Source organism: Salminus brasiliensis, chromosome 1, assembly GCF_030463535.1.
Source record: "Salminus brasiliensis chromosome 1, fSalBra1.hap2, whole genome shotgun sequence".
Taxonomy (NCBI): domain Eukaryota; kingdom Metazoa; phylum Chordata; class Actinopteri; order Characiformes; family Bryconidae; genus Salminus; species Salminus brasiliensis.
The window spans coordinates 16,851,878-16,866,067 of NC_132878.1; the positions used below are offsets into that span (position 1 = coordinate 16,851,878).

General features: G+C 40.5%; 1 protein-coding gene across 1 annotated transcript; it reads left to right on the forward strand.

Annotated features, from left to right (window-relative positions):
• The first annotated feature begins 1,181 nt into the window (after positions 1-1,181).
• Positions 1,182-13,982, forward strand: smyd1a (SET and MYND domain containing 1a). The gene is made up of 10 exons (XM_072693199.1): positions 1,182-1,318; positions 5,196-5,372; positions 5,914-6,127; positions 6,890-7,020; positions 7,265-7,303; positions 8,894-9,089; positions 9,969-10,061; positions 11,101-11,264; positions 12,035-12,203; positions 13,863-13,982. The coding sequence occupies exons 1-10, from the start codon at positions 1,182-1,184 to the stop codon at positions 13,980-13,982; spliced, it is 1,440 nt and encodes a 479-aa protein (XP_072549300.1).
• The last annotated feature ends 208 nt before the right edge of the window (positions 13,983-14,190 follow it).

Consider the following 14,190-nt stretch of genomic DNA (forward strand, 5'->3'; position numbering starts at 1 on the left):
ATGAACAGCATCTGTAAAGTAAAACAGTAAAGCAATGGACATTATGAGTAAAGTAAAACAGTAAAGCAATGGACAGCATCTGTAAAGAAAAACAGTAAAGTAATGAGACAGCATGAGTAAGGTAAAACGTAAGGTGATGTATGGGTGGCAGTTCAAAAAGAGACAGGGACTGGCTTTGCACGTATCAAAGGAGACGTGTTACGTCCTTATGCTCATAGTGTCAGGAGCTCTGCTAGTGCTAGGGGGAGTCATGAATGCATGGGTTGGCAGTACCAAATTAGGAGAAAGAAAAATAAAATGAAAATGTTTTTTATTAAAAATACTAAAATTAAAAATGTAAAAGAATAAAAAAATACTAGGTGATTTCATCTGGTTTTGAGCTCATTTATTATGGAAAATCTGTGGTTTTGAGAGCGAGGAAAGAAAATTGTCTATACAGTTTAATTGAACAGCATTTAGCTGGTGCTCCTATCCAGAGTATTTTATATTTATATTATGTTACAGAGGAAGGCGAATATAGTGTAATATTTTCCCAGCCAGGGAACTGAACCTTCTTCTGCCACAGTGAAGGCAGTGTTGTTATACACTACACTACACCAACCCCCAACTTTCAGATTTTTGCTGTACTGTTAAATATACCTACATTTCATTGACTACCATTGACTACCTATTTGCTGTCAAAATATACATTACACACTATACCAATGATCAGATCATAAGGGAAGGTGGTTTGGTTGACGGCTGCAGCCTGTATGCTAATGGTCTATCGTCTGACCAACCTTTTCTACATCTCTCCACTGACAGGCAGACACAGCTGCTGGATAAAAATACTCTTAAGGGCTGAGCCTAGCTTCTCCCAAAGAAGGGGAGGCCACACACACACACACACTCATAGAATCCAATGTGTTCACCTTCCTCCCACACATCCGGAGTATTCATTCCCTTTATCTTCATAGGCCGACCTCCAGCATCCCGCCCTTCTGCCCCACAGTACAGCTCGGCACGTGGTACAGCTCAGAAAAGTGAGGGTGTATTTTTGGCTGGGTTGAGTGGGGTTGGGGAGAGGGGCGGGTGCGAGTTTAGGGCTTGGATGCTGTAGGTAAATTCAGAGGACAGTGAGAGTGTGCACTGTGTGCTATTCCTCCCTCAGCAGCAGCCAGTAGCCTGTCTGTGTCCACAAGATGACCCTGCAGAAGAAGGATGCCGTGGAGGTGTTTGCGGCCGGAGAGAAGGGCCGCGGCCTCCGCACCACCAAGGAGATGCGGCCTGGCGAAGTGGTCTTTGCAGAGGCCAGCTTTGGTGCTGTGGTCTTTGACAGGTAGGCCCACTGTTTAGCCTGTCAGTACAGTTGAGAGGACCTTGGGAAGATATACAGTGGTTAGCAGTTCAGACTTGTGTTTTGAGTCTGACAGGAAATTTGAAAGAAATTCCATAAGACTCTACAATATAATACAACCAGAAGAACAGCCACTGTGCTGGGATTGGAACAATCTGCAGAAAGGTATGGTTTGATTGACCTGGGTTCCTATTACGGTGTGGCTAATTACTCTAAGAGTATGCTTTGTCTGGGCTGGCTTGACATTTACACTTGCAGTCTACCTACCTTAGAAACACTTCCTTCTACTTAACATCCATGTGTAATATTTAAGCAGGTGTTGGAATTGAGGATTCTGTGCAAGACATCACTACTTGTCATACATTTACTCCTGAAATTCAGCACCAGGATTGGCACCAATAAAACCTTGTGGATGCGTTAAACCTTAGCTTTTACCTTAGACCATTCCCTTGGAATGCTGATCATAGATACTCCATTCCTGCACCAGATGCTTCAAATGCATGATAGCTATCTCTCACAGCAGGGAACATGTGTGGTATCTTCATCCTAAAACCCATGGGCACTAAGAGAGCTTAGCAAATTGGTAGCGTGCATCTTTGTAATAACCATTAATGCTGTAAACACACTAGCACTGTAACATTATACACCCATAATGGCTATTATTTATTATGAGTCAGTGCAACATAACAGTGAGATATTCCTCCTTGTTGTTTAATTGTTGTAATTGACTGCTTATTGCTAATAATTAGCCCTGAAAAGCTAATAGGCAGTTTATATGACTGTGAGTGTGCTACAGTAAACTAATAAAAGATCTGGAGGTGTAAAGCAGTGTGAAAGCCTTCTGCTGTGGACCCATGGACTTTACAGATGGGGCCAGTGCTTTGAGGGCACATTTTTGACCACATGATACCCTGGCTGGCAAACATTAAGGGCAGGCAGGCTAGCAACGCCAAGTGTAAAACATAGTCGTCAGTGTAAATGAATGGGAGTGTGTGACATTAGGAAATAACTGGAGAGTGTCAGAGATTCCTTACACTGGAAAAACTGCCATCTCTGCTCACGTTAACGATATTCCTACACTTGAGACACATGAGACTAAATAGGAGAACAGGTCTGTCTGGTGACTTTCAGCTTTGCTGAGGAGATATGGATCTTTAGCTGTTCTGCCACAGTCCATAGTGACAGTCCATGTTTCACATTTCGGGAGGTCTCAGAGCATTGTTTTGGTTGGACTGTTGTGCAGTGGGGTGGGCTGGTGTGGGGGTACATGAGGTGCATGATTTAGACCCTGTGACTTGATGACGATATGCTTTAGGACTATTCATAGACATAGGCATGTTCAGTGTTCAAATATACATGATTCGTATGGGTTACACTTGCAGCAAATGCTCTGGATCACGCACTCAAGTCTTTCACACATCTATTAAACTGGCTGTAGGTAGCTGTACAAAAATACAATAGGCAAGCATTTCTAACAAGGTAATATATGGTCAATTATTTACAGGTGACAGGCCACAGAAAAGCCACAGCGCCTAGCATTTAGTCTTGTTTACGTACTGTAAAACAGCAAAAGGGTAAAAAGAGATCAGACTCTCATGTGACTGGATCACCATTTCACCTCCATAAAAAGTAAGGAGAGTTTGCATAGTAGTTGGCTTCTGCAGGACAGAAGCTAGCCCACAGAGCTTTCCACTTGAAGACTCTGTAAACAAAAAAACTGCTTTCCATTATTGTCTGAATGATATGGGCACATTCTTAAGTGAAGGAACGAGAAAGATGTAGAATGAGGAAATGCGCTGTCATGTAGACAGGGTACAGTAATGCCACCTTAAAAATGGCAGTTACGTAACACTGGCAACAACCACGATTTCTGGGTTTGGAAGTTGTGCAGAGAAAGGATGTGTACATTTCCAGACGAACACAAACGTAACAACAGCTGACGTTGATATTTGTTGGTTTTCCGTTGTGGTTTTAAATAAATTCAACGTCTTTCAAACATCACATGCCAACGTCATATCAACGTAAAATGTTGTGAGGTATGGTGACCAAGACCCAATGCCTACTAAATGTCAATGTTCACGTCCACACAGCGTAAATTTGTAACGTTAGATGTTAATGTTTTACGTCATGATGTTACATAATCAAAATTCAACATCTATCGAACGCTGGAGCTTAATGTTAAGCCAGTGTTGTATTTAGACAAATACATAACTTTGATTTTAAGCTCAAATTTAACGTCTGTACAATGTTGTGATTTGTCGTTTATGTCGATTATATCGTTTATTTTTATTTTTAAAGCAAAATTCAACATCTGTGCAACATTGGGTTTTGACATCATTCCAATTTTTAATCAGTCAATTAATCAATCCAATTTTATTTGAATAGTGCTTTTTTTAGTGGGGGGGGGGTAGAGAAGAACATAAAATCCTAATGGGGCCTACTGTCAACTACTGTCAATCGTTTTTACCAGAATTGATTAGAAAATACCTGAAAGCATGATTCGTGTTAATAGAATGGCTTACAAGCCAGGATTGTGACACTAATAGACCAAAGACAAAACAAAATCTTCCCCAGCCATCGTTCCGCCCTGTGGTTCTTTATTTAGCATTACACCCCTTGAGATAAGATCAGAGTTCATTATTGCCCTTATAAAGGGTGGTCTGAAGAATATTTGTGTTGTGTTCTGGGAGGGGGGGTGGGTGGGAGTACTCTTGTCTGTTAGCATGGGTTGATTGCCATGAAGACAACAGAAAGCCACTGGGCCAAGCACACTTGTTTATTTGACTACCTAAGGCTAGCAGGTGCACACAGACAAACAGGCTAAATTGAAGAGAAACACGTGCAAAGTGCTTTTGATAGGCTGTTAGATGCAGCTGTTGACAGAGGTCCTGACATTTCGGTCAGTATTAATGTGATACAGACACTTGTTAACACATAATGGGACTATAGTTACACTGTATGGCTAAATAAAAGGTAAATTGTCTGCTGTTTTAATTATATTTCAGTGATATCTTATATGTATCTCATGTAGTACTGTAGACACACTATCAGTCTTACTTGCCAACATTGCGATCTATGAAATATGAAAATTATTCAAACCTAAGCCAAGGGTTTGAATCCTTTCTCAAAAACCAGTTGCTGTCTGGATTTTAATAAATCTGTGTGTAAAAAATGTTATGTAACATACAATTGGCCAATTTATGATCACTGATCAGTGTTATTATGATATGGCATAAGATATATACACTATATTGACAAAAGTATTGGGACACCTGCTCATTCAATGTTAATTCAAACGCAATCAAGGGTTTAAAATGAGTGTATCCTGCTTTTGTTAGAGTAACTGTCTCTACTGTCCAGGAAAGGCTTTCTACTAAATTGTGGACCACTGCTGTGAGGATCTGATTGCATTCAGCGACAACAGCATTAGTAAGGTCAGGATGTTGGATGATCACCACCCCACCATCCCCAATTAATCCCAAAAAGTGTTGGATAGAGCACCAGCATTCCAGACAAGACAGTTCCACTGCTCCACAGCTCAGTACATCAGGCTTTGCCCCTCTAGCCCACGCCTGACATTAGGGATGGTGCCAATAGGTTCATGTTTATTTGCTCCAGATAGTCCTATTGTGTTGACATTGCTTTTCTACAAGGGCTAGACAAGCTGTTTGTGTGCATTTGCACATCTGTGTCAACAATGGGATTTTTTGATTGATTACATTCGATTACATTTCGATTACATTTGATTTGATTCAAGCCCTTAAATTTACACATAAGCCTTATAGGCCCGGTATTACATGGCTCCTATGTTTTTGAGCACAGGCTTGCACTCCTGACCCCTTTACCCTTTTGCTTCCAGTCTCTCCATGCAGGTGTGTCACAGCTGCTTCCGCAGACAGGCCTACCCGCACCGCTGCGCACAGTGCAAGTTTGCGTACTACTGTGACCGCACATGCCAGCGCGCTGCTTGGGAGGAGCATAAGAAGGAGTGCGCCGCCATCAGGCAGCATGGAAAAGCTCCCAATGAAAACGTGCGGTATGTACATCAGACAGTTATGTATTCTTGCAAGCCAGGCTTGTGGATATCGCAGAAGGTCTGGTGGGTTTCTGGGGGATTGCAGCCACCCATTTTTATTTATGGAATTTGGCTGATGCTCTTATCCAGAGTGACTTACATTTGAATCATGATATGTAGGTAGAAGAATGTAGCACTAGGAGTCTTGCCCAAGGACCCTTTTATTGGTGTAGTGTGGTGTGCTTGTTCAAGCCAAGAAACCAAACCCCATTCTACTACTAGGAAGTGTTGTTACCCACTGCGCTACACCAACATGTGTCCAAACATCCCACACAAACCATTGTCTGTGTCCTACTCAGTGTTTTACACATAGATCCAGATTTGACCTCTGGATCCTCCAATGCTAACTTCTGTTATTAGCATGTTAGTGCTAAGCTTACAGCAATGCAGGATGACAATCTTGTCTGTTCTAGAAACATGGACATTGTACACATGTAATCAAGAGTCTCAGATACTGCTATTTAACCCATAACCGGTAATGCTTCTCTTGATTCCAACCCAGTCTGGCGGCTCGCACTCTATGGCGCATGCAGAAGCACACAGGCAAGATCTCTGACGGTCAGCTGACCACTCTGGACCTCTTGGAAGACCACATCTCCAAAATGGCTCCAGAGGACCTCAAAGTGCTCAATGAGAACGTCCAGAAATTCAATGAGTACTGGCCACGCAACAGCAAGCAGTATGGAGCCGACTACATCTCACATATCTTTGGTGTGGTAGGCACTCATTTTCTCAACGCCTTAACTCAATAACAGTAACAGCAGTGTTTAACTGAGTGTGCAGAGCGTACCCGGCAGTCCTTCATAATCATCCACATTAATACAACCAGTAGTGGAAACCAGTTAATCTTGGTGTGAGACACTGCAGTCAGTCCTGCATCCAAACTTGGTGTATTAAACAGCACTTTGCACAAGTCTGAGATTTGTTTTTGCTTCATGTGTTTCATTTTCAGTTTAAACTATTAAATAGAAAAGCAACATTGTATGGACAAAAGTATTGGGACACCTGCTCATTTATTGTGTCTTCTGAATTCAAGGATATTTAAAAAGAGTTTATGCTGTTGTATTGTTGTGAGGTGTAGATTGTATTCAGGGACAAAAGCGTTAATGAGGTCAGGATGTGCATGATCACCACCCCACCTCATCCCCAACTCCCCAACTTACCAAACGTAGCGGATGGAGCACCATTCCAAAAAACACAGTTCAGCTGATTCCACTACAGGGACTAGACAATCTGTGTGTGAGCAAGACTCCACTGTACAAGACTGAACTTTAAAGTTTAGATTTCTGCAGGAAAACTGAAAGTTAGTCTCCTGATAATAATGGAAACTGTAATAAAGGTAAAGGTAAAGTTTTTTCCCCAACATTAAAAAAAATAATAACCTGTGCTTAAAAGTCATTTGAGAGAATTAGATTCATGAAGGCTGCATGGTGGTGGTGAATGCTGTGCTAAGTCTGAAATCTGCCTCTCCTTTTCAGATCAACTGCAATGCCTACACCCTGAGTGACCAGAAGGGGCTTCAGGCTGTGGGAGTAGGCATCTTCCCAAACCTTTGCCTGGTCAACCATGACTGCTGGCCAAACTGTACAGTTATTCTGAACCATGGCAAGTGAGTAAAAAGGCCACCGTGGCATTCTCTTAATTTGCCTCATGAGGTGGTTTGAAGACCATTAATGAAGAAATAGTATAGGATATTTGACATTTCTGTGGTATATAGTCATCCACAGCTGAAGTTTCTGCTACTGTTTGTCCATCAATATCTTTTTTTTTCATAAACATACTAGCTAAGCAAGCTGGGTAAATTGTGCTGCTTTGCATTTGTCTGTGATCTAGCCTCTTGCCTTCTCTTCCAGTCAGACATCTCTGGACTCGGCTTACCACTCTCAGAGGAGGTGGGTTGGTAAAGCATTAACTAACCTTTCACTGTTGATCTTTTGAACTTACAGCATCCCTTCTTCATCATGTCTGTATTTTGTTAGAAATGCAATTCTAATATATATATATTAAACAGTGACGATATAAGAGTATCTTCAAAATAGCAGTGGTGAGTACCTACCAAAAGAGGTCCAAGAAAGGACAACCAGTGAACTAAGGTCAGGGTCATGGGCATCTATAGTTCAGTAATGCAATCCATGTAGGTCCCAACTTACAATTTACAGGGCTTACAGGATCTGCTGCCAACATTTTGGTGCCAAATTTCACACCTTCAGAGGTCTTGTGGAGTTGAATGGTCAGATCTCTTTAGCCTAGGGGGGCCTACTCAATATTATCCTCACATACTGTAGATACCCCCCCTCCTTTTACTTCAAGTAATCTAAAACCTACCTATTAACCATGCTAATTGATCATGTGAGATATGTTTTTTAAAACAATTACTGCATAATAAATGAAAGAGTCCACTGAATGTACACATTATACTCGGGAATACATGACGTCAATGAAGACAAATGCTTTGTGATTGCCATGTCATGTCATGACTTTAATGCTATGCTTTTTATTCCAAACTCCTAACCCTTCAGCACGTGGCTCCAACGTGAGCATTACTGTTGGTGCTAATGTTACTAAACAGAATGGCTAGTGTATTGTGGAATAATCCATTTTTATCACTTAATGACTTTTCAGCTCAAGTGTATTTTATGTATGTACCCTGAAGGCATGTGTGTGAATAGGACCTTGTGATCAGCTTTGCGCAGAGCTTTGTGTACTGGTTGTGTTTCACCCTTAAGTTATGACTTGCATTTAGAAACTCAATATGAACTTCTAGTGATCTGTAACAGAGTCTCTTTTACTAACACGCTGTGTTTGACTGCTTTTGAAATACGTGCTTTAATTAAGCAGCATCTTCATTTTTGCCTTGGTGCCTTGGTATTGCTGAATAGCAAAGTAATCAGTGTTGATTTAAAGGACCTGGCTAAAGCCAGATAAACATTGGCCACTGGTTGAAATATCAATGAAAGTACGCAACATGGTGTTGTTTTATGGCTAAAACCCCACCTTTCTCATATTCACCATTTGTGTTGGACACAGATGGAATTTAGCCTCTATCTGGAAGTTACATACTCTCTAGTCCATATGGAAACTGAGCAGTCAAAAATAAACTGTTTTGATTGAATTATGGTTGTGAGTTTAGCTCAAGCGATAAAGACTGGCATAACTGCAGACAGTATAGAATAGAAATAGAAGGAATAGATAGGTAGATAGGTACAAATTACCACCAAACAATTAAACACTGTTCCTGGCAGTCAGGAAGCAAATGGGGATCAGAATGGAGGTAATTTAAGTCTTTTTTTACACTTGAAACCTGGGAAACTACTGGAATACTTTGGGCTGTATAACTCAGGCCTTGCTTTTTCAAAAATGCAGGCCATACTATACTACTACATACTACTAGTAATGTACTGAGCAACACTATATTTTCTTGTCTTTCTCATGCACCGAAACTTCTATATCAAACGAGTTTGATATCTATGTTCAAATACCAGGATTGAGCTGCGAGCTCTGGGAAAGATTGCAGAGGGTGAGGAGCTGACGGTCAGCTATGTGGACTTCCTGAATGTGTCCAAGGACCGGCAGCAGCTGCTCAAGCAGCAGTACTTCTTCGACTGCAAGTGTGAGCACTGCAAGGGTGGCATCAAGGATGACCTAATGACGGCCGTCAAAGAGACAGGTGGCAAAAAGGTGGGGTCATGAACAACAGGTCATGAGTAGACTGGGCACTAATTGACATATAAATGGGAGTTCTGGTAATGTTCAACATGGTGTCAGTTTATAGTTAAATTCCCACCTTTCAGCAAATGAAAGACACCCATATATGGCATTTGCGTTGGACATAGGTGCCATTTAGTCTCCGCCTTTAACCCATCCGTGCAGTGAACACACATATACACACTAGTGAGCAAACACACACACAGTGGACAGTGGACACAGCCCATCGCTGCTGGGTCTGGGGAGCAGAGAGGGTTAATGGCCTTATTCAAGGGGCCAACAGTGGCAGCTTGCTGAGCTCAGGAATCAAAACCACAACCCTGTCACCAATAGTGGTCAATAGGTGCTCAGACTGCTGAGACAGTTTTGCCAGATTTTATCAGTGATTTCAAATATTTTTTGAAACGGTAATTTGACCTTTGATTTTAAGTATTTTGGTCTCTCCCTATTCATGCAGATAGAACTGAAAGTAACTGCCCGGCGGCATTCCAAAGATGGCCACAGAGTGAACAGACTGGGTTGTAGTCGAACTTACATGATCTGCACTTTTACTGTTAAAACATTCGTCTACCAGACAAACAGAGAATCCAGGAGAAAATCCACTTTGCTTCTTCACTGTACGCTCAATGAAGGCGGTCTGAGACATGCTTCGTGGGGGCGGGTCTACTGAATGAGTAGACGAGTCCTCTGGTCTCTTGTGTAAATGTTCCGACATTATGTTTTTAAGTGGTGGGATAGTTATTGTTGAGTATTAAAAGACAACATATGAATAAGACATAACTCTGACAGCCCTTCTGGTCTAGCCTAGATTAATATCTATTATGGTCTAATGTCTCTGCTCTGTGTCTTCAGCCCTCTGCTGATCTGGTAAAGGAAGTGACGGAATTTAGTTCCCAGGCACTGGCCAAGATCGAGCAAGCTCGCACTGAAGGAAAATTCCAGGAGGTAGGCTGCTGGATCAGAGACATAATCCTTTGGGACTATGTTACATGGCAAAATAAGCTACTTATGTTTGTATGATGAATATTATTTCCAAAACATCCAAAACCTCTTAACCCAAATGTAGCTGGTCAGTCAAGACTGTCCATTTATATAGATAGACAAAAGCAGACAGATAAAAAGCCAACAGATTTTCACATTAAAATTTCATTTAAGATGAAGATTTTCTAGGTGTGGAAGATTTTGTTTCCGCCCACACAGAGTGTAGTTGTGTACATATCTGTGGTTGAATAAATATATATTTTTTTATTTTATTGGGTTTGATCTTTCCTCTTTCCAATTTAACTGTATATATATATACATTTAGAGTGCATATTACATTTTAATGTCTACACACAGCTGGTTTATGTTGATTGTCCAGTGTCTGATGTAAATTAACCAGTGAGATCCGAAATACAGACAAGTTTGTGGCTCCAGTGTTTTAGAGATGTTTGTTTTTTTGAGGGTGGATAATTTGATTCAAGCTTTCTGTTTCTTCCAATATAACTTTAGGACTATACTGTTGAGATAGGACAGCCAGCTGGAGCAGGGAGTGACAAGTATCAGGAAGAAAATAGATCTTTTATTTTTGGAGGCATATCCCTTTTAGTTGCTGATGTGTGGCCAATTGGAGATAGGGGCTGAGTCTCAGACTTTCACCAGTTCATTGATGTTTAACATTACCCAATGAGTCAATTTGGTTTGAGGGAAGTGTTTGGATCATGTTTGGAAATCTTAACCAAGGACTCTGGTCATCTATAATAATAATGATAATGATAATCTATATTTATCAGAGTCTTACAAACGTGCGTTGATTAGAGATCTATAGAATATTTTTTTTAGATACAAAATGTAGAAAACACCACTATATCAAATAAGATGTAATGGTTAATAATTTTGATATATGTTTAATAATATTATAGGACCTCTTAAATAAATGCCATTTAAAGTGTTTGAATATCTAAAGTGCACATTTTTTATGCTTCTTTTGGTAAAAATGATATAGGTGGTGAAAATATGCTGTGAGTGCTTGGAGAAGCAAGAGACGGTCCTGGCAGACACTCACCTCAGCCTGCTGAGTGTGCTCAGGATTACCAGTGAGGTGCTCTCCTACATGCAGATGTTCCAGGATGCTGCAGAATATGCCCACAGACTGGTGGAAGGATATGCGTAAGCATGCACATTTGAGGTGGAATCTTAAAACAATTTCATGTTGTTCCACATCACATTGCAAAGTGTTTGAAACGGCTAGGCTATATGTCTAGAGCGGTCTAGACAGCACTTCTAATACATGAATTCGACAGAAGTGGTCCACTAATCACCTTTGATCTAGAATTAGAAATTAATTAATAATGTATAATAAATAAATCATTAAACATAAGATTTTGAGCCTGAAGCAGACCCAAGCTCGACAAAATCCTGTTCAAACCAGAACCTAAACCTGACCCCATAGGGAATCTACGAGTTCAAATAATGCCCTCAGTATATGAGGGAAGAAAATGTAGGACTGTAATAGGGAGGCAAACCTAAGGACTTGGGCAGGGATTCCGGCAGTTTCTTAAGTAAGAAGGCCACAACTTCATAAAGTTGGGATATAACTGTTTTTTGATGGGATAAAACTGGAGTGGTGGTGTGGTGTGGAAACTTCATCATTGGACTTAGAGGTGGAAAACGTTATAGTGAAGGTAGATTGGGAGGGGGAGAGGCTTCAAGCATGATCTTAATTGGCTTCAAGCATGATCTTAATTGTGAGATGGTGAGGATAAGGTGCAGAGGTATGTAACATTCTATGAGTGGGAGCATCAATAGATCGCATCAACTTCTTTTTAATTAGAAGAACTGTTCTAAGAGATGTTTCATAGTTTTGACATATAATGCAGCCTTGGTGTCTAATCTAAAAGGAGCATTAAGACACTGATTGTCTTTCTTTCCTCTGTCAGGAAGCTCTATCAACCAAACAATGCCCAGCTGGGCATGGCCACCATGAGGGCAGGTGTGATACACTGGCATGCTGGACGGATCGAAATTGGCCATGAAATGATCTGTAAAGCTTATGCGATTCTCATGATTACCCACGGCCCCCACCACCCAATGACAAAGGACCTAGAGGTAAGGCCACCTGAATACACCTCTTACTGTTTTCTTGGAAAGACGTATAGCACTTTTTCTAGACATGCTTTTTGTCATGATGTTGGATAAACGTTATGCTCTATGACCAGGTCTGCACTTGTCTACATGTTTTTAATAGTCCAATAAGTGAATAAATGTGCCTCTAGTGAGCCAAAAGATGTTCTTCTATGGCATCACTCAAGGAACTATTTGAAGGAACAAATTTGATCTTCATTTTCAGAAATGTCTTGATTTCTCTACAAAAGAAATGAATGGTATTTCTAAAAAAAAAGGAGCCCTGTGGTGAACAAAAATCTGATAATGTTTGTCCTGTGCATGTATTTCTTTCAAATGCCACTGGATTCTCTGTATTATGAGATTATTACCAAGTCAAAATTAATTAATTAAAATTAATAAAAAATAAATTTTCTTGACAAACCTAAGTCTAATACCAGCACTATCAAGCAACACTATTAGATAATTACAACAGCTACTCAAACTGTACTCTTACTACTGCCAGTGAAATGTATCTAACCTCATTAGACACAATTTGCTTGTTTATTTGGGGTAGTCACATGACAGCTGCCAGTCTTATGATGTCAGTTCAGTGTGCGGCCGCGTTAGCTTGCATGTTGCAGAATTTGTATATTTGATTTGTTATAATTCAAAGAATCCAATTGCATTAGGAAAAAATAAAACAAGTGTGAGGGTATCAGAGTCACAATTAATAAGTTCAGCTTAGACCCAGAGCTCCTAACATAGACATGGTGTATTGAGATCTTTCCCTTTCTGGATGAGCTCATTGGACAGACCTACAGGATGACGATCAGACAATCTTTCCTATCAATCAAAAACAGTAGGCTTACGTAAGAGATGCAAGAGAGAGGCTTACGTAAGAGAAGACGATATTGGCAGATAAATAAAGCTTATAACAATGGTCACGATAGACAGGTGTTAAGAGTTGGCCAGTATTTCAGACTGATATTTGAAGAGGTATGTATTGAGCTCCTGAAGGGCAGAGCGTACAGGAGACGCTGGTCTATGGCACAAAAATATCTGTAATTTACTGATCTCACTGCAGTTATACTTCTACAAGAAATAAAATGATATAGATCCTATGTGGTGCTAAGCCATATAGACTATATACTATATATAGTCTACATTTTATAAATGTTTGTTTCAGCATGATGTTTTCAAAGACATACTTGCAGGCAATTCAGTTGTGAACAGAATGTAGCTTGTTCACTTATTTTACACTCTTACACTCTTTTGCATCATTGCATCTTGTTTACCTCCTCTTCTAACCACCCCCACCTATCATTGAACCCTTAGTCACACTTTTAAAAATAAATGTGCTTCAAATGCTTCTTTGCACGACACTATAGAATAACCTCTTTTGGGTCCATAAAGAACCAGCTAATGTAATAGAGATATGTAAGTGTAAAGGACCTTTAACCTGGTTAAGAACCTTACTTCACATGAAGGTTCTTAAGACCTTCTTCCCTTTCACACATCTCTATTCCATGCCTGAAATCAGACCAATATAGCCTACACAGGATAGGATGTTTGTATTCATTTTATTGTAATTATTTTAACTTTACAGTACAGTAACTTCACAGCTTCTGCTCCAACACCTCCACTTGAAATGTCTTTCCACAGACCATGCGCACGCAGACGGAGATAGAGCTGCGTATGTTCAAGCAGAACAAGGACAAGTACCACAGCATGCACAAGGCGGCCCTCAGCAGCAAGCCCACAGGAGCAGGAAAAGTCCAGTAACAAGTCAAAGAGAGGTTTCAGAGCAAACAGACCTTCGAACGCTTTGCACACCGTTCCTATGTGACTGCGGCCAACCGAGCTGGTTATATTTCTCTCATAACTTCTTCAGTGTGCCTTATTCTAGCATTATTTTTGCAATGCTGCACATACAGTATGTGTGCATGAGGTGAAATGGATATTTCCAACACAGTACAGAAAAAAAAAAGAT